Raw genomic sequence first — 21,199 nt, forward strand, 5'->3', positions numbered from 1 at the left:
CCTTCCTCACTCTTCTGCAACATAGAATAATAATGATGATGATGACAATAATATTCAATGATCGCATCAACACACAGACAAATCGAAACTACAGAGCTGGTTGATGATCCTTAACAAACAAGAATAACTGGTAACTACAATTAAATAGACCATAGTTTTACTGGCATAAATAACTGTTCCTCTTAAATGTAAATTGATTTGTCACAAAAGGATTCTTCACTGTCAACATTTCCAATAAACTACAATTTCGGAATGATGAGCAGTGATGATTAATCTATCATTTCATAAATGCTAATAATGATAGTTATATTATAAATAGTATAACTATATATAAAATGTTATATACTGTGTTATCTTAATTTTAAGGGTAATCTGCTGTTCAGTTCTGGGTGGCAGTATTGTGCTGTGTCCACTACTCTTACTAAAACAGTGCGACCCCAGTGGACACATTAGGAATAGCAGCTTATTTTATTGAAAATTTGCAGTTAATCTTGTAAATAAATCAAGAAAAAGATAAATCCAGATAAATCCAGTAAAAGAAAGAGTGGATGAACTTGGAACTCTTGCTTTTGTGCTCAGATAAGCGACCTGAAGCAAGAGAGTTGTGTTGGACAGTGAAAGAGGGTTTTCTCTGCGTAGTGGGTGGGTTACTATGGCAACAAACTTAAGTTAAAAACGCAGCACATCTGTTGAAAAGAAAGGAGCAGAGAATTCCTGAAAGCTTTGTGCTGAGGCCACGGCCACTGGGCCCATATAAATTGCTGAACTGAAGCTGTAAGGAGCAACTATCCTCAGCTTAGCTGCTTGTTGAACATTTTTAGAAAGCTAGAAAATTGTTTCTGGTGACATTCTGGGTCTAAGTGCCAGAATCAATTTGTCTGAAAGCATGTAAAAGGCCTTTCTGTGCCCTGTATGTAAGTAACCCCTCTCAGTCTTCAGAGATAAGGCAATCAAGATAAGCCCTGTGCCCCTAAACCCAGTCAAGGGGGAGGGGCCAGAAGGGGCTTAACATCCATGGAGATCCATGTGCCACACTACGATTGGCGGCCGCAGTATTTGCTCAGTAGCCTATTTCTCTCCCTTGGTTTTCTCTACCTGTATTGCTCTCTTGCTTTTCCTTTCTACGTTCTTTTTATGTGTAACCTGCCTCTAACTCTCTCATCTGTCTGCACTGGAGAGTCGCAATGTATACGGCCTGGAACGCACACACAGACTTGATTGGCTGAGTAGTAATCACGTGGGTTTAACGCGCACGCAATTGGCCTGTGCGTTTCCTCATCCGCTAAACCACTACCGTAAAGACTACAAAAGCGGCGCCGGTCAAAATAGAAGCGCCCCCTTCAGGTTCTAAATCATAACCTTTTGTTTTTGCTGGAGCCATCCGGGTCCGTATGGGACGGCTTCTGGGTCCGGACTCGGACCGCGGTACGCCTGTTGGTGACCCACTTCATCTTTTGGGGAGTTGTTTGGAGGTATCAGAGAATGTAATTCCAATAACCTGAACTAAAATCCCATATGATGTGTCCTTGTTTGCTCCACTATCGACACTCACACCAGCAAAACATAGATACTGGGGAATCTGAAAAAACGATCTACCATGACAACACCAAAAGAGCCTATGGTGCATTCACTGACGGATTTGACTTTCCTATAACCCACCTACCTTCTTTAGGTACATTTTAATAATGTGGAGAGTCCGTGTTGCTATGAAACTACAGAGAAAAGGAAGGCTGGCACTTATTCAAGAGCACAAAGCAACACCTCCCACACCTGCTGCTGAATGGCAGATGCGCCTGATGAGAGACGCTCTGCTATCCTTCAACTCTGAAAGCTGCATTCAACAGAGACAGACACAGTTACTTTTCTCTTTTTTATTTGAATGGAGTGAAACATCTACATAAATGAGGCCTCTCAATACATGTACTTGACAAAAATGTTCTTCAAATGTAGCTGTAAAACAAACAAAAATCTAGATTGTTTTTGTACATTCTGCGATATGTTTGAGACCAAAACAGAAGCCAGAAATAAGGCCTTGCCACCCCCACGAGAAAACAAACAAAAAAACCAAACCCACCAAGGTCCCATACACACCTTAAGTCACCGTATACTTCACATAAAGCTTCTCTGCTAATCCACCTGCTCCCTTTATCTCCCTTATCATCATCCCTTCCTCACTCTTCTGCACATTTCCACCCTCTCCATCCTGGCTCCGCATTCCTCTCTCCGTCATTCCCTTTCCCACTCTGGATAATTATTCCTAAATCTATGCATTTGTAAAAAAAAAAGTATCACATTGAAAAGAGGGAACAATTAAAATATACATATATAATATAAATGTCAATACTTGCTCATTAGAGCCCAGTCACACTATTATTGGCATAAGAAAGGATGGATTGTATGTAATGGATGTTCCAATTAATTCTCTCATTCCTAATGAAGTGCCTTCTCTTGATCTTTTGTGTGGGCATGCATGCAGGTACATTTACAGTAGATGAGTGACTTTTTCCTGTTTAACACACAAAGACTCAGATAAGAGTTAATAAAAAGCTTCTCTTAACATTGTCCCAACTACCAAATCATTAATTATAAAATGGATTTGCCTTGATTGCCTTTAGCAAGTCCATGGAAAATGTACAACTGAGAGTTTTATCCTGGCTATCAGGCTCAGTCTTAAATTATGATCTTAAATCTTTATAGATGATAAAATAAATTAAGCATGTTGTCATTGGGACTGTGGGCTGCACTGAACCACCTCTTGCTCCTGCTGGAGGGAAGAAAGGAGGGAAGAGAATGGGAAAGAAGAGGGCAAGGAGAAGGGAAGTAGGAAGGAAGGAAATGGAGGTGCACATGTGGGGGGTGGGGGTTAAAGGGATAAGGGAGAGAGGGAAGAGGAGAGATGGAGGGATGGAAGGACGAAGAGAGAGGCTTCTAGGCCTGAGCATTGGTGCCATTCTTGTCGGGTGGTCCAGTGCTAGCTGGCAGGTTGTTAAGGGAGGCAGTAGCCTCTGGCTGCTTGTTATCCCGACGAGGAGGCATCCTCTCGTTAATCCGATCCAGACCCCTGGCCTCCTCAAAACTCTGGATCTTGTGCTGCGGGTTGAAACCCTGGATAGCTGTAAACACAACATGTCCGTCAGAGCAAAGTCATTGCGGGATTTCTCTACATCTACAACACAAGCAGGCAAACCTTTGTCACAGCATTGTTTGGCACGTTGATCCAATGTTTAAGGGCAGTTACTCTTTTGAAGGGATATTTTCAAGCTCTACATTTGAAGTACGCATTGTCACTCAATTTTGTAACACTTTACAAGTGATAACACACAACCAGGTGTCTGATATCACTCTTGTTACCTACGCTTTGGTGGCCACAAATCACTTCAAGAACTGTCAAAAGAATCATCTGCCATCTATTGCTGCAAACAGGTTTCAGAGAGCAACTTAGTAAAGTTGTCTACTGTAACCAGAGCAAGGAACTGAAGAGACCATGAGCTCAGTAGAGCTGCACAGCTGGCTGATCAGTATCTTTAGTCATTTGATTTAACGTCCTTTTTGCAATATCAATGACATGGTTGGTTGGAGCACAGGACAGAGAAGCTACTTCACAAGTAGAACAAGACAGAGTGAGACAAAGACAAAGACTATCATTATTAAAGAGCCATTATGACAAATACTGGCCAAATAAATGTGTTTGTGCTTAAAAGTAAGTGCAATTTTACGTTGACACATCATGAGGGTATTCCTATTGTCCACGTGTGCCCTGCAAATTATAGCGCTTAAGAGTTATGGTTGTTTTCTCAAGGCAGGTCTCACAGGTAAGCTGGCCCTATCGGCTGAGATCGGAGATGAATGACAGCACTAAAAGAGCCGCTGACATCTGAGTAAATGTCATTCCATGTGACATTCACTCAGTGACTTTACAATACAAACTGTGCTCGCTTTGTACTTAAGACAGTAAAAGAACCCGGGTGTAGTGTCAGTGGAAGTTTGGCTGTGACTTCACGGCTGGCCCAATCTTTAGACCTCGTGGAGCTGGGAGTTTAGTAAAGGTGTTGGTGGCTGAGTTGGGTCATGTTTGACTTTAAGGCTTACAAGTCCCACTGCACTGTCTATGATTTACATGTACACTGTATCTGGTTGTTATTCTGTTTCATCATCAGTCAGATTGTGAAAAGGATCTAGAAGGATTCCTGTTAAGAAGGTGTGTCAGTGTTTGTTTAAAATCAAGTCAAACTACCTCAGTCAGTTACTGGCTCCGACCGAGTATTCAAATACTTCTTAAATTCTTTATTTGTGGACGAAGTAATGTGACATACAGTGGACCTGGAAGTAAGTAGAACTAATTCATATTTATACTACTACTCCACTCTAGGTCCCACAACAAGCGCCACAAAACAGTCAGCGATCTTAAAATGCCTGCATCTGTTGACATTAAGACTTAACGACATGATAACACATGTGTTGAACAAAGATTGACACTGGAGTGGTTAGACACAAGCACCTTTGTGAGGTGCGGTGTGCCCTTAAGGACACATGCAAGCTGCTAAGTGAACTGGTGTCATTCTAAAATAACATTTTGTCAATTAGTTAAGACAACTAACAATGGAGCAGGGATCTTAATGTTAGATCTGTCCTGCGCTCCACTGTGTTCCATCTTAACATTCCAGTTTGGAAAAGAGGAGAAGTGGCCCTTTAACAGTGATAGTCTTTCGATGAAAAACACTTAAAGAACACAATGCATTTATGAACAGGAAAAAAACAGCAACAGCACAAGCATCCACAAATCATTCTGACAGTCCAACTACACAACATATAGGGAAGGGGGGCAGAGAGAGAGAGAGAGATCATAGATGACTTGCATACCTCGTGCCTCTTCTGCCTCTACGGTGGCTGTGTAAGCGTGAGTGGAAGTGCCATGCCCAAAACCAATGGAGAGAGAGTGGGAACATTATATCAATGCAGTCAAAGTTATCAATCAGTCAGTCCTGTTAACATTCAGTCAATGACTAGACAACCCCTCCCCCCCTTCCCCCCACCCCACCCCACCCCACCCCATTCCAGTATGGTAGTGACGAAGGAGTCAGAGGTTAGAGCAGAGGTGCAAACTAGAGGGAACAAGATGAATCAAAGAGGGTCAAATACTTGGTGAGTCATTATGGGTTTGTTTATGTCATATCAGGGAGTCTACATTACATGGGAGTCAGCAGAGGGAGAAGAAGATTCCACATCATTCCAAGGTTCACAAGGTAAACAGGGAAAGACGTCCCCCTTTGGCCTACACCTTACTCCACACTGGTTGATCTTCTCTGAGCAGGGGACGACTCAATCTTATCTTAACAGCACAATCTTAAGACTCGACTGGGCTCGTTTCCTTTCACTGTTTGAAGTCCTCAGAATTCCTTCTCTGCATACTTCTCCTTTTCCTTCACTTAATGCCTGCTTCACATTTAACATTTACCATGATATCAACTTAAACTGCCTTATAAGCCAATTAGAGAACTTGATAAGGTTTGATAGGGACTAACTTTTAGTTGATTTGACATTTCAATAGTATAGTCATAAAACTAAATAATAAATACAATTGTAAAGGAGGATATTAGTCCACATTTGTTTTAACCCTAACTTCAATTTGACTGCTTTCCTTTTTCTATTTTCTTCCTGTTTTCTTTCTCATTTCTTTGCATTCTTCTTCCTGTTCTTGCTACTCTCTTCCTTTTTTTTGACAAAATATATTGATTCATTTCCAAATTTCTTACAAAGTAACAGAACACACACAATTACTCTTTAACAAAACAAAACTCTGATTAGAGTGTGTTTATAAGCAGGGTTTGGGGGGCTGTGGGCTGGTTTAAGAGGAGGTTAGTTTGAGTGTGAGTGCAGGCACAGGAGTTAGTGTTGATTGGACTGGGTAAGTGTGTGCTGGGGATGGTTTGGCTGTGGTTCACTTACCGTTTTGCAGAGCCTGCTGGCCTCCGGACAAAACCCCTAAGGGCAGTGTTCCGGTGGGTGTGAGCCCCTTCAGCGTTAATACACTTTCATTCTCCTCTCTATCATGGGAGACACACACACACACACACACACACACACACACACACACACACACACACACACACACACACACACACACACACACACACACACACACACACACACACACACACACACACACACACACACACACACACACACACACACACACACACACACACACACACACACACACACACAGTTTGAAACAACAGGCAACAGTGGTATTCCAAGACATGTTTCAACAGTGTGTTCATCATTTAAAGGCAAAAAGGTGTGACACACTTCCATCTGACTAAAGGAGGGAACATTAGCCTTGAAATCTTAAGACTGGAGCAAATGTAGACAAAGGGGAACAATACCAATACTTGCTAATGTGGATACTATAGGTTCTTTACTTATTACAATTAAGCCATTAAGTGAAAGGGCACCACACACACACACACACACACACACCTGAGCACAGAGAAGACACGGGCCATCTTTCCAATCGCACGAATCTTATTTCTGATCACTTCCTTTCTGACAGCTGGAGTGCCACCTGAAAAGTAAAAAGCCACGACTCAGTGTTGTGAAAGAAAACGCAAGATACAACAGAGTAAAGGACACAGAAGCCAAAGCCTTCGGGAGGGGAAACGACTCGAGTAACATACTTCAGACTTCAACTGAAAATCAGACTAACTACACAGCTATTGAGGTGCTGTGGTTAATGAAGCTCATTCATGGAGCTACTCTTGGGTTCATTTGTGCACTGGTTGACACGTTGTTGCATATCACTGGTGTGAAAGCAAAATGGGTTTGTCAAATCAGAAAAGCAAACTGACTGACTGCATTAGAGCTCCACTGAGACAGGTTCCTATTTGTGTAGTGGTGCGTACTATGAAGCTGCCCTAACATGCAAATCAGGAACTACCATAGTTACTCTTCTTTCAACACTTTCAAGAGGGCAGTAAACACACTTTTATGAACGAACGAACATGGTTTGTGGATGCTATTGGCTCATATCGATGTATTGAATGTGGTGGCAAAAAATACTTTATCTACAGTACAAATGGAAATAGAGGGTAGAGGCCCACTGTATTGTTTCCTCTTCATCATAAATGTACCACTTCTAGGGCCAAGCCTCCCAAACTTCACCAGACTAGGTAACTCTCCTTTAAATGTAATAGAAAACCTTCAAAAAACTGTTGCTAAGCGATAGTGGTGTCACCAGAATGAACACATTTACAACGTTGACATCCCATTGATAGATTGCTAAATGATACATTCTAGACCAATATGAATCCCATGAACTCTAATTAAATCATACTGAAAGATTGTTTCCAACTAAATTATTACTAATTATCTCTTTAATCTTTGGCTCCTCCAGGAAGTTTGAATCTTCAAATGTCTACAATCACTATGTAGCGTATGCTCTGGTGAGAATACACAGTATCAACAGGGGTTGGGTAACAGCAATCAAAAGCTTAACCTACACTGTCTGTCAACATGAATGCAAAATTCACTCGACTTCCTCAATGGTTTCAGTTCCTCTTCTCTATCTGCACTGTGTTTGAGTAGGTTTAATTATATAATCTGTTAAGGTGTTGTTTGTCACTGTCTCCAAAGCACCATGTAAATCTTTCTTTTCATTTTTTGTAAACCTGTATATGGTCCATACTGTAGGCTTTTCAGTGGTGAGGCCCTTGCAGAGGCAACACATGAGCTCAGAAACTCCAGGGTTATATTATCATGTCATCATAACTGACAGTGCTTTGTCACCTCATTCACATGTGAATTACAAACCCCCGTATAAACAAACTTAAATAGAGGCATCAATGACACACATTAGTCTCATTTAGAATAGACAAAGTGTTCCTCTTACCCTCACAGGTGTCGTCCCCTTCTGACATGAGCTCATCGTCAGAGCAGATGTTCAATACATTAACCAGCATCTCGGTCACTACACAAACACACAGAGGCTTTATGTCAAACAATCGCAGATAGCAAAAAAAAAAAAAAAAAAAAGTACTGCACAAAGAACACATTCAATTTTCAGATGTTGATTGGTACAATGACCAAGTTAGCTCAAGGTGTAGGTGATATTTACTGTGATGCTATCCTCTTTGGTCTTCCCCTCAAGTATCTTCACAAGTAATCCTAACTTCAGCTACCCATATTAGTACCAGTATCATTACCAGAGCTGTATCCACACAGCCTCCTGTACTCTCAGATCCCCTTCTGCTATCCAACTCTGTACACCATCTGGTGCATTTGACCACTATGGGGTCTAGAGTTTTCAGCCATTTTGGCCCCCACCTTCGGAATTCTCTCCCACAAGACATCAAACTGGCTGGCTTATCCGTTCCTACACTGTTTTCGAAAATTCAAAATTTTTATTCACTTATTATTGTAAAGGTGCATCTCAAAAAATTAGAATCTGCTCGTCTTCCTCATGATTGTGTCGCCTACTGAACCAGACTGAGAGACAATTAAAGGCTCAGGAAACCTCAGCAGGTGATTTGAGTTAATGAGCTGATTAGAGTGAGACACTGTGAGGCTACAATATTGAACTTTTTCACAATATTCAAAGTTTCTGAGATACTGAACTTTGGGTTTTCATGAGCTCTAAGCCAGGGGTGCCCACAATTTTTTTTTTTAGAATGCCATGCGATCGACGTATTGGGCACCCTTGCTCTAAGCCATAATAATCAAAATTAAAACAAATAAAGGCTTGAAATATTTCACTTTGTGTGTAATGAATATATGAGTTTCACTTTTTGAATTACTGAAATAAATTAACTATTCCACATTATTCTAATTCATTGAGCTGCACGTGTAATATTCGGTCTTGTTTGATTTCATGATATTATCATAATATATGCTATCAATACAAACTTGAAGTTTCTAACCTTTTTCTCCAACGAAGGGCAGAGACCAAGTGAAGACATCCATGAAGTTGGGCAGCCAGTAGGGGTGAGGGGAACAGTTAAACTGCCGGATGTTCATCACATTATTCTCGTATTTCAGCACCGCCGCTAAAGACAAAACCACCACACGCACACATTAACCTTTCAAATTCACAAAACCATATGTAGATATCGTTTCTATCTCCTGTTGCCAAGGTTTCCAACACGTTGCCATGGTTACTTCCTTTCATTTCTCTTACCTTTGTTATTGTATACATCCAGGTAGTTCGGAGCGGAGAAGATTGTAATTAAAGAGGGGAAGCCGGTGGTTTGACTTTTCCTGTACATTCGATACCTGACAGAGACAGACGCACCGCATTCTGAAGCAAATCAAACTTGCCACCCTTAAACAGATTCATTTTTAAGCAAAAACATGCAGTTTATCAGGAGCACATCACTCCCACTTACCCTGCATCTTGGGCTTCATGTGCTCGTATTACAGACAACAGGTTATTGTTCATCAGGAAGTCACATACTGCTGGGTAACTAAGGGACAGAACAGATGTGAGTTAGAATCAGCAGAAGTTGGCTCATTTAAAACTGTTCAGTATGTACGTTTCATTGCGTAAGCACATCTTGAAGACAAAGGGGATCTGGTGAAACCGACAGGCAGTGAATAAAGCCAGAGTACACAGAAATGTTGATGCTGTGGACTGACTGAGAAGACAAAACAAACATCCACAGTGTAGATGTGTTTATTTATTAGAATGTGTTTCTTAGGGTTCAACATTGCCATTCTGAATTGCATTGCAAGACTAGCTCATATATTAGAAGTGCATACAAATGTGCCATTTCTCTGTTTTCAGCGCACGCAATCATTTAGTTGGGATTCTACACAATGATTTATAAATGAGGCTCCGGGACTTAAGGGATTTTACAATTCCGCTGCTTATGACTCCTCTCTTCTCACTATCTGCCCACCCATTACTGAAACCTTAAACTCCCCCTTCAGCTGTCACTCTGATCTTCGGTGGGACCTCAGCCAAGGTTTGGACACCCTTAAGTATTGCATCATTCTCCTAATCCTTCAGCATCACTGCTACATGTAAAATGAACTACTAACTTCTCCTCACAGCAGATGTTGCACAGGACAGGCAGGTATAGACAGAGTATGGATGGTTTACCATATATTTATTTTATTCAAGTGAGGTGGGCAGAATATGAGCATGGGCAATTTACCACAGCTGTCGGGTCTCATGCTGGTTCACTTATGATTCATGCATCGACAACCCACTCAGCTCTTTATGTTTGAAAGCACTTGGATGTGACTGACATTTAGAAAAGAGCTAATAGATTTAATATAATTAATTTAAAAAGAAGAATATAAACGGATATAAACTATATCTTATCCTGGTTATAATTTCTTTCTTTTTTTAAATAATCCCACATACATACAAACAAACAACCTCAATTATATTTGTATAAGATGACGATGTAAACAAAGCAAATTAAATTATTGTAATGATTCTTAAGCATTTTTCCAAAAATGTTACACAGGCCTCTAGAACCGGTCAGCCTTATGTTTCATCCAAGCACAGATCCTTCCAGTCACCTTGGTTGCCATGACAATTAAGAAGGGTGCATAAGCCCCGGGTATATGAAGAGACATAAAAAGTGCTAAAATTAGAGATCAATTAAGGTCAAGGCTTTTACACAGGAGGAGTTTATAATTGATCATTAAAAAACTGCAAATTCAGTTCAGGAGCTCTTAACTTTCACATTGTGTTTGCATAAAACAATGGGATTGGGATGCATTTCTAGAATCAATATTGTGAAATTCTTCCAAAACCTCAGGCCAGGCATCAATTACAGATCTATCAGAACCATTAACGGGAATTTGGTGTGATTTCCTACATGAATAATTTAAGTCCTGCGACTAAAACAAACTGGGAGGATGCTGGCTTCAGTGATGTGCATTCAAACAGCAGCAATCTTTGCCTGTCCATGACTTTCACATGGTGTCAACAATATAAATTCAGTGCAAATATTAAAACAAAGCGAGGGGAACGCTGCAGTAGATTTAGCTTTGATCAGTATGGATTGTTTAACCAAGGCCAATGAATTCAAAGGGAGAGTGTCTTACCTATAGAAATAGGAGCAGCCTCTGACACTGTTGTGGCAGAAGTGTTCTTGGGTCTTTTCTGAGCCGTAATCCTCTCCTGGGTCTGACCACAGCAGGTCACACATTGGCCCAAATGCTGGCGGTTCTTTAAAACGGTCCAGCTACACAGGGGCAGAAACCACAATCAGCCTTCACTTAAATCGGGGCTCTTTTAAAGCTAAAATAAAACGGGCTTGTTACCTTTCTGATGTCATCCAGGCAGGTGATCTCAGGACTTAGACCACCGTGCACACAGAGGAACTGCTGGTTGAGAAGTGCAGCCAGGGGCAAGCAGTCAAATGCGTCCATACAAGCGTCGTATACACGTTCTGAGTACTTGATTTTACCTGCAGTACACACAAACAAATTGGGATGCGGAGGGAGGTAATTGCAATTATTCAAAATGGTCCTGTTTCTGGATTTGAAAGCTAGAGTATGTTAGATACGTATGGGGGGGGGCGCGAAAAACTTCACATCTATGTAAGGGGGGCGTGAAAGAAAAGGTTTGGGAACCACTGGTGTAAGGCAAGCCTAGGAACACAACTAAGGTTTTAAATAAATTCCACAAAATAACTTCATCTTTATCTACCGTCAAGATCCACTTTTAAGTCTTGATTATTCATGAAAAAAATTGAGTTTCGAATGCAGGCTTCAGTGACATCCTTCTCCAAAGATTAAAATCCCCTCCGTTACGACTTTTTACTTACATGGTTGAAGACAGATTAAAATGACAACAACAAGAACTCACTCAGTGTAGGTACAGAATATGGGTTGGAACCCAAACAAACTCTTACAGAGGGAAATTTCTTCTTTTGTTTGAGGCTTACTGAATTCACACTGCTGCTGGCAGCTGGAGACAGTCAGAGCTGCGATCTGACCAGCTGAGCTGAGCTCTACAAGAAACTGTGAGCATGCCCACGCCCGACGTGTATCACAACAATGTCTGGATCTCGCTGAAATGATGTCCAGATCTCACTGCAAATCCAATTGGATTCAGACAGAAATGGCTCTAGTTGTCATACATGATACCCCCCCACCCCCTCTCTTTGATTAAAGAGAAAACTCCTGTAAATAATGTGATAACTGGTTGAATACGAGTTCATTATTGTGGTTACAAATTCCTTTTGAGACTGTCTAATAATAGAACAAGATAAGAGGGTTGCCATTTGCAGGGACAAATCCTAACAACCAAATAGTGAGGTCTCATAACTTACACTCCTGCTTGAAGGTGAAGTACTCTGTGAGATGCCGGCACTCATGGTTGCCTCTGAGGAGGAACAGAGTGTTGGGGTGATTGATCTTCAGGGCCCACAGGTACAGTACACACTAGAGGGAGATACACGCAAGCATGGATTTATACATATATACCCTCATAGGAACACTGTTCAGACATGTTTGTTGGGATGTGCTGACAAAAATAGGTACTTGACAGTGATCTTCTTCAGTCTCATTGGCCAAATATGATGCAGGCAACTTCCAAGGAGTGAGACTTTGAGGAATGATTTGAAATAAGCCCTTAAAGAGCTCATAGTACAATATTACCCCCTTAGAACACTTTGCTCCCAGAATGCAGGCTTACAGTACTTGCGGTAGTGTCTCCAAAAGTAGAAGAGAAGGAAAAGCCTTGAGTTATCAGGCTCGTCTCCTGTGGAACCATCTACCAGATTCAGTCCGGGGGGCAGACACCCTCTCTACGTTTAAGAGTAGGCTTAAAACTTTCCTTTTTAATAAAGCTTATAGTTAGGGCCAGCCAGGCTCACCTTGGACCAGCCCCTAGTTATGCTGCTATAGGCCTAGACTGCTGCGGGACTTCCCATGATGCACTGAGCTCCTTTCTCTTCCTCCCCTCTCTAGCTGTGCATATCCATGTCTTTGCATTACAACTGCATTCCACTAACTCTACTTCTCCTCCCCTTTGTGTTCTCTCGTCTCACAGGTTGCTGTGGAAGTAACCTGTCTTGACAGTGCATTCAAATTCTTTTTTGCGTCTGTACTCATTTACACAATCAGTCTTAGTAAATACCCTGCTAAATTGAAAACATGTGGTGCCGCAGAAATGTGCGTCCTGGCCGGAAATTTGTGTCATGCTTAATAATTCTGGCCCTGAGATTCACTTCCAGAAAACACACTGGCACATTCAGAGTCCTCCTTTGAGGCTTTTTTGGAAATGGGACACAGACTGAGCCTGGAGGCAACATCCAAGACATTTATGTGCACGTACATGACCGTGTGCGTGTGTGTGTGTGTGCGTTTGTGTGGGTGGTGTACCAAGTATAGCAGTCAGGAGGGCAATAGACAGTGTGCCTTTCATTTCCTACTACTATTTAAAGATGTTCTCCTAAGCCGAGAGAGTCAAGGCTGAGCAACAGGCTGCCGCTCCAAATGTCAGACGCAGAAATGTAAACACATACATGCACACTGTGTGTGTCTACCTCAATGCTGAAGTAACCTCGATCCACGTAGTCTCCAAGGAACAAGTAGCGGGTGGTGCTAGGGGATCCGCCTACCTCAAACAGCTTCATAAGGTCAAAGAATTGGCCATGAACATCTCCACACACTGGACAGACATGACCACAAAACACATGCATAAGTGGGGTTATATTTGTAAACTATTTGAGTGCATAAAATGTATAAAAGTTTCAAGGATTACAAAGAGACACAGAAAAAAAATACATAAAACAAAACAATACATGAGAAAGGATAGTGTATTAAGAGATAAAAATAGGCAATAGGGGTGAGGGTGGAGGGTTAGATACCCAAGCTAAGCCGCATGTCAGGGAGGGCAGCTGTAGAAATAGATTTCTGCTGAGACTGGGTGGATCTATGAAACTGTTTCCAGAAAGCCCAGCCACACACAGACGGTCTCTGTTGTACTAAAGATCAAATCTCCACCCAGTGTGGAATTGTGACAGCTTCCTGAAAAGAGCTGTAAGACTGAAATGTCAGACTTTAGACTTACCTGTGATGGGGGCTTCCACTTCCAGCATGCATTTCTCTTGGCGGAGAATACCAGCACCGTCATTGATGATTCGCAAAGCGGTCTCCTCCTCCAGACGGCCCTCCTTCACCAGATGGGCCTTCAACACCTCCACACTGGGCCTCCCGTCCACGTACAGGTCTTTGACCGACAAGCGTGTACCAGGAGGATACGGCACCGCTACAAATACGCACACACACACACACACACAAATAGAGAGAGAATGAAGCACACTACAATTACAGAAAACCGCACTGATAAAATTGCATGCCGTCTCTGAAGATATCAAGGATGGTCCAGTATGTACAATGTGCTATTATTACAGTGGTATCAAACCCAGGCAATAAACATTGAAGATATTTTGAACAAGGACACGTCGTCATTGACACTGTTCACAGAGTTCAGGGATCTTGGCTCAGTGTGTGTTCTATGCAAATGACCACATTTCCAGTGAAAGGAAAATGGAAAATGTGTAAACAAAAGAATTGAACAAGCATGAGTGAGAACCCTTCTGGATCGAAAATGGGATTAATTGAGTGATGGACTGAATGGCCTGAATATAAATTTTAAAAAGTGAGATGTTTGTTGTGATTTGGCGCTATGTAAATAAAGTTCTATTGAATTTAATTGCGAGTGGGTGAGAACCTGTTTGGATGGAAAGTGTAGCTTGACGTCTCTTACTATAGATTACAATATAGGGCTTCCACATGCATGTACTGAAAGTGAAGACTCAGCAATATGAACCTACACCCAACTACATTGCACATAAAAACTAAAAGATAATGAAAGATAATAAAATTTCACTGAACGTCTACTTCAACAACCTGTTTGAAAAGAAAATAAGTTGGAAGAGTGTGAAAACCACAAAACCCAACTTCTGAGATTCACAGTGAGATTGTTCCATCTGAAGCGGGCCATTGTTGGTGGCAAAATTATCTAGCGTACAATCAGCAAAGAACAGAATGTCACTCTACTGGAGTGGGTTTGTTGGCTCCAAGTGCTGTTTTGTTATGCAATAGACCCCTGCTATGAAGTTATGCGCTGTCTGCCGAGTACTTTTCTAGTAACATCACTAATTATACACAGTTGTAAATAACCATAATGCAACGTTAGCAATCAAACAAAATGCACAGCCCATTGTCACATTCATACGGATTTACAGGCGCACAACAGCACATGGTTCTTGAGTTAAACCAGAGCTCTCTATGAAGACAAGGAAAAACTCCCAAAAAACTTAATGTATGAGGAAACAGAGAGGAAATTCAAAGAGTGATTTCCTCTCCTCAAAAGGCAGGTGTGCAATAAGGACCCGCAGGCAGGAAATACAAATATACAGCAAAAGGAGTCCTTTCAAAGAGCCCTGATCCAGGTAGGTAGGTAGGGATATATATTCAGTATACAGTATGTGTGTGTGTTTGTGTGTGTGTGTGTGTGTGTGACCCATGTTTTGTCGCTATGGTAATGTTGCTGGCTGAATGTAGCTGTCACATAAGGCACCAATCATTGCAGTTCCTTTTTCTTCTTCTATACTAGCCAGCCTGAATGGTAACAAGAGCAAGTACAGAAGAGCTTTGAACTCAGTTGGGGTTTAAACTATCAGACACAGCAGTTCTTCTTTCTTAGCACCGAGTTTACATGTGGTTCATTAAATTAAAAGTGTTCTGCATGATGGTTCCTTTGTGCCATCACTGAAGCAATCTTTGATCACAATTTCTTTTCACCTGCTGCTGCTGTTTTACTGTGGCTGTGTTTGCAGTGAGCATCATCGTCACACCACACTGCTACTGTAGGCAGATCACTGCTTTTAGTCTACGGTTGCTTTGGCCCTCATGGCTTGTTACATTATTCTATTAATTGTGACTCTGGTTCTGCTGTGGTAAATGATTTTTGACCAATCAGGTGACTTTTCATGTTGTTATAGGATGCCACAACTGTAAACTAGGGGGGTGGCAGCTAATACTGATTTCCTGTGGCTACATCAAGAGTGTACCAATGGCCTTCAAGTGTTATCTAAGATTGTCACAAGGTTTTTTCTTTTCTCTCACATACTTTTCCTTCCTCTGCAGACAATTTGGAGCCTCATCTCTGAACCGCAACTGTGACTTAGACAGCAACAACTAGCATTATACAACGGGAGGTAAAATAAGCCTACATCTGTGGCAGATATCACATGACCTGCGACATGTGGAAAAGGTCTTTCCTGGACTGTGTTTCACACATGTGCTTTGAAATGTCGTGGGAAGTCATCTCTTTTGCTTCCATGGAAACTGCAACCTCTTGTGTTTAAAGAACAAGCCTGAGAGACGAAATACACATTCTTGACAGTAATTAGTCAATAATAGACTTATCACCAACGGCCCCAGTTTTTACTAGTATTTATCAAATATTTCACACAATTCAGCGCTGCTTTAACTGGATTAGTCTTCTCTACAACAACCCCAAGGGCTCTATAACTCCATACTTATCGGCAAAGTATTTCAGAACGTGCAGATGTCTTCAGCACATTCTGGCCCATTGGTCTAGTTTAATGTACAAATCTGAAACCAAATCAGGTCGCACATATTCAGCCAATTATGCCACTGCCTCTGAACTGGTTCATCGCCATCACTCTAACGTCAACTAGGTTCCTTACAGAAACAACCCACACACAATCAAGACATAATCCAATAGACTGGAAAGAAAATATCCACAATAACATGAGAGATTTGTTTTTCTATTTTTTTCTGGGAAATTGAAACCAAAATTTGCTATAGACAATACGCAATAGAATACAGTTACAGGTCAGAGTATTAGAAAGTCAATGAAAGAAATGGGATTTAAGTTTGATCAAGACAGCTTATGTATTTTTCCCTTATTGGCCAGAGCTTGCAGTGGTATCATATTGATATGCGTTAGCCAGAGGGTCCCTCGTCACATTCCCAAAGAGGTCACATATCGGGAATCAAAGAATAGCCAGTAGAATGCAAGTTTTCATAATGGTCATGATTACTCACATGTGACTCTGACCGGTTGAAAAACAATTCTAACGCAATATGTATATTCTCCATGAATAAGAATTAAACATTGACTTTGCCCTGTGACCTTGGCATATGACTGATTTGAAGATTAATTGGGAGTCTTGATCATAACCCCAACCAGCCTGCCAAGGTGGTTTCCGTTATTGCTGTGAAAGCAGACAAACAAACACCAGTGCTTAGCAACACATGCCCACTACTGCCAAGCCTCAGTGTGATCAACTAAAACAACATACATGTTCAACATACATCAGCAATGCACCAGATTTTGTCCATTGTTTGAACAAGTATATTTCTGTGGAAGAAATAGAATGATTACCCTATTATATGGGTATGATATGCATATATTAATCTCTTCCCTCTCCCTCTACACTTTACAGTATATTACAATTTGACCCAGATGTGACCAATTGCCCACATGCTCATCAGCCGTATGCATGGAAGCATGTGGAGGCATGGTGTAAGTTAGCAAGTATGAGCGCCAGAAAGGTAACAAGTAGTTGTCAAAAACTCTCTCGTTGTGTTTTGTATAAACTACCGTTTCCTAATGCACAGTATTGCCAGCGAGTGAAGCAGGGATCCAAATTAAACAAATTGCAGACAAATATATATTAAGTAACCACACGTGAGCAGTCAGTATCGTTTAAATACAACATCTATGTCTGTATCCACAAATCGTCTATGCTCTTGGCTGAAAACCACTTTTGAACTTCTGTATTCTGCATGACAACAGAGAGATGCTGTGTGAAGTGTGTCCAACCTCCCTGCTATAACACGTGAAACACTGATATATGTGTGCGTTAAACACTTTACAAGCTATCAAAATATTGTAGAAATTTCAATTGTCAAACACCAACTGCTTTTCCTAGTATAATGTAGGTCTAATGGAACCCAAGTGTGCAGTGCAGGAGTTGTAAAACGTGCAAAAATATATGAGCAATATGTTGGATTGTAAAACACAGATTATCAGTCAAATCGCGGCAATTGTTTGTTGTGGAATAATACAGTGCATCATCGTTACATTTTTATAATTGAGAGCAAAAACGTGAGTGGGATGGTGGGAACGAATTGAGATCCTGCCCTTCTTCAAATATACATGACGCCAGGTATGAGGAGTGCACCAGGTCCGAACATGAACGTGGAGGTGTCTGAGCACGACACACACATACCTGAATCAATCCAAACACAATCCGACAATCTAGGTCTGTTACTCAGAGTAGGCGTGGTCCCATTGGGATTTCAATGCAATGATGCTGTTTAGATGATGGTAAAAAAAAGATGTATTGCTTTAATCAGGGAATCGAAGTTATAGTACTGCTACTTCTACAACTACTTCCTTTTTCCAGCCATTTTGAAGGCATTTTGGACGTTTAGTGTACAGTGTGGTGATGAAAGCTCAATTCATAGTTAAATTACAATGTTCATGTTGTGAATGACAACAAACAGCACTGACAGTAGTGGCCTCTGAACTCCTAATCCTACAATAAGCCGCTAAATGCCATGTTAGAGTAGTAATACAATCGCTGCACTAATCCTCGGTGTTATGTTATTAGTGTAAGATCTTCATTAACAACACGTTTTGTTTCTATTATTCAAATGACAAGTAGGAGGGCCGGAGCAGACTCAAGAGGACCGAATGCGGACCGACGTCTCCCATCTAGGACACACAACAGGATGCTGGTGCTCAATCGCAAAATACAGGTGCATGAATCATGAATGAGGACTGAATCATAGCACACGCCTGGCTAATGCAAATGACTGGAGTGATTCAATTACCGTCAATAACTGAGCCAAAGGCGTCAAGACAATATTTGAGATCCATCAAAAAAGAAAGATCATTAAAATGTACCCAAGACAGAAAACAAATACATATGGATGATTAGAGATTTCTTTTCATATCCCCCTCCTCCATGCCGTATAATTGTGATGCTTAACACAATGGATGTAGTGAGGGTGCTTGTGCTCTGCAGGTATCAATCAGGACTACGGTTTCCTACAGGATAATACATACAGGATTGTAATTCTGTTTTCTAATTCTAATTTCCATAGCAAGAATCCCATTGAATAAATGAAGAAGTGATCAGCGGAGGCGAGAGTCTCTTGTTTAAAGACGGTGCCATGGCAGCGATGCACCCACAAGGTCAAGGTGCATCCATCATGAATGAATAAATACACATGTAATGCAAATGACTGGACTAGATCCTTCAGTTACCAACAATATTGATGCCAAAATGCCATAAACATCAAGAGAAGTTTGGAATCCACCAGGAGAAACTGACAAAAATATCAAAAAGACGGAAGAAAAGGCTGCCTCTTCTTCCTACTCTGCCCCTGAAGCCAGATTGGCAGGAAATTTAAAAGGGTTCGTTGATCAAAGCCTCAGCTCAGTTTGGAGTGATCCTGCTAACAAACCAAATCACACACACACACACACACACACACAGGGGAGGTGAGAACCAAACCTCCTGGGCTGTGGTGACAGAATGAGACGTGGCTGTCATCAACATCTGACCGCATGTTTAAGTGATCCACAGGTCTCTATCATAAGGTTTCATCTTATCTTAACAGAGGTAGTAACATAAAGGCTGGTTTGGTTTATTACGCTCAAGTATTTCTACATGCTCGCTCCATTCTTTTTAAAATTATTCTTTATAAATCAGGATGGAATGTCATCTTTGTAGCAAGAGAAGAGAACAGACCTGTGTCAAAGCGAGTGTGTGTGTGTGTGTGTGTGTGTGTGTGTGTGTGTGTCTGTTTTGACTCCGTGACTGGGCAGGTTTAATGATCTCAGGCTCTCCTAGAGTCGTCAGCCCAGATAACACACCGAGCCTGAACCTGTTGGCTAACCCATTAGTCACAACACGACCGACTGACACAAGTACACACACACACACACTGGTTTGCCATTGGCGTTCGCCCCCCATGTACATGAAACAGTTATGCGAGTGTTCGTCGGTCTAACTTCTCCGCATTCGTAGCTGGATGTCAAACGCATTGCTGACATCTGGTACTTTGGACGGCTAAGCTAGGAAGCTAGCTCCTAAACTGCAACTGTTCGATTAATTTAAAGAATTTGTAAACCTCCTTTTCCTGGTGGATAGAGGCACTAGTATGAGGAGCAGTATGTGTGTGTGATGATATAGCTGTCTGGGTGAATGGAGTCACACAGCTGGCCGATCATCTGCCCTTGCCTTCAGCTGCCCTGCTCACATTTAGCACAGCCGTCACCGTTAACTTCCTGCAATTAAAAAGAGGGAAACCGCGATCTTTATTGTCATAAAAGCACATGTCAAATACCTTTGATGGGCCGTTCAGTGGTAGAGAGTTTGTTTTGGTCTTTCGTCGACATTATTTCCTCTTCTGTGCTTCGGGGTGGGAAAATTGCTAAATTCCGAACTTCACTTGACAAATTCCTTACTAGCTAGCTAGCTAGCTAGCTGAAGTGAGCTAGCCGCGCTAGCTAGTTCTGTGTCGAAGCAGCGCCGCTTCACTCCACGACGAGGCGAGAAAACCTGTCCGTGCTGGAGTTCAACCTGACTGGGGGCGGAAAAAGGGGAAACCTCTTTCACCAACAAAATGATCGCCTTTCCTTTCTACCCTGCCTGCAGTGCAGTGATGCCGTGCCGATGTCAGTTTGGTGCCAGATGATGAATCGAGTGACCGATCCCAGGCACCGCCGATGGCTGCGGTCAGATGGACGTCAGATCATATCTCAACTCGATCCCTCTATTCTTGGATCAGGTGCGTCTGTTCCAGGCCGCCGGTCTTGGGCTTTTTGTCGTGATCCGATGTGTCGTTCAGACCCTCCGTCGGATTACAGTAATCCACCACAAACGGATTTCCTACAACATGGCTAAACGCGGGGGTTTATGGGTATTGTAGTATTAAAGTGACGCATTCACAGCCTGCTAGACGAGCCGTTCATAGCTTGGTTGAAATAATAATCCCAAAAATACTAAAATCAGTCATACTAATAATAATAATGGTGATAATCATCGTAATCATTATTATTTTTCTATATGATACAATCTTATAATTTGTGAGTCACTTTGTCATAAGGAATCGATATTTTTCAGCAAAATCCAAAACTAGGTGTGCAGTGAGAAGTGTGAAAAATAATAAATTAAGAAGAGTT

At 41.6% G+C, this 21,199-nt stretch overlaps 1 protein-coding gene and 1 long non-coding RNA gene across 3 annotated transcripts; both read right to left on the reverse strand.

Moving 5' to 3' along the window:
• Positions 1–1,856: 1,856 nt before the first annotated feature.
• On the reverse strand, positions 1,857–20,911 carry ppp3ccb (protein phosphatase 3, catalytic subunit, gamma isozyme, b). Of its 2 annotated transcripts, XM_076163778.1 has the most exons (14): positions 20,362–20,911; positions 14,033–14,230; positions 13,506–13,630; positions 12,288–12,399; positions 11,275–11,420; positions 11,056–11,195; positions 9,381–9,458; positions 9,173–9,267; positions 8,916–9,041; positions 7,889–7,966; positions 6,481–6,565; positions 5,947–6,044; positions 4,861–4,887; positions 1,857–3,113 (listed from the first exon to the last, which is right to left on the reverse strand). In XM_076163778.1, the coding sequence occupies exons 1-14, from the start codon at positions 20,411–20,413 to the stop codon at positions 2,929–2,931; spliced, it is 1,545 nt and encodes a 514-aa protein (XP_076019893.1). In that variant the 5' UTR covers positions 20,414–20,911; the 3' UTR covers positions 1,857–2,928. The 2 variants fall into 2 exon arrangements, with proteins under 2 accessions (XP_076019893.1, XP_076019894.1); XM_076163779.1 differs by lacking the exon at positions 4,861–4,887.
• On the reverse strand, positions 3,562–4,852 carry LOC143011088 (uncharacterized). Its single transcript, XR_012964889.1, has 2 exons — positions 4,090–4,852; positions 3,562–3,904 (listed from the first exon to the last, which is right to left on the reverse strand). It is a non-coding gene; the product is annotated as an uncharacterized LOC143011088 (long non-coding RNA).
• Positions 20,912–21,199: the final 288 nt, after the last annotated feature.

Source organism: Genypterus blacodes, unplaced genomic scaffold (genome assembly GCF_046128005.1).
Source record: "Genypterus blacodes isolate CSIRO-AG114 ecotype Tasmania unplaced genomic scaffold, CSIRO-AGI_Gbla_v1 ptg000133l_1, whole genome shotgun sequence".
Taxonomy (NCBI): Eukaryota; Metazoa; Chordata; class Actinopteri; order Ophidiiformes; family Ophidiidae; genus Genypterus; species Genypterus blacodes.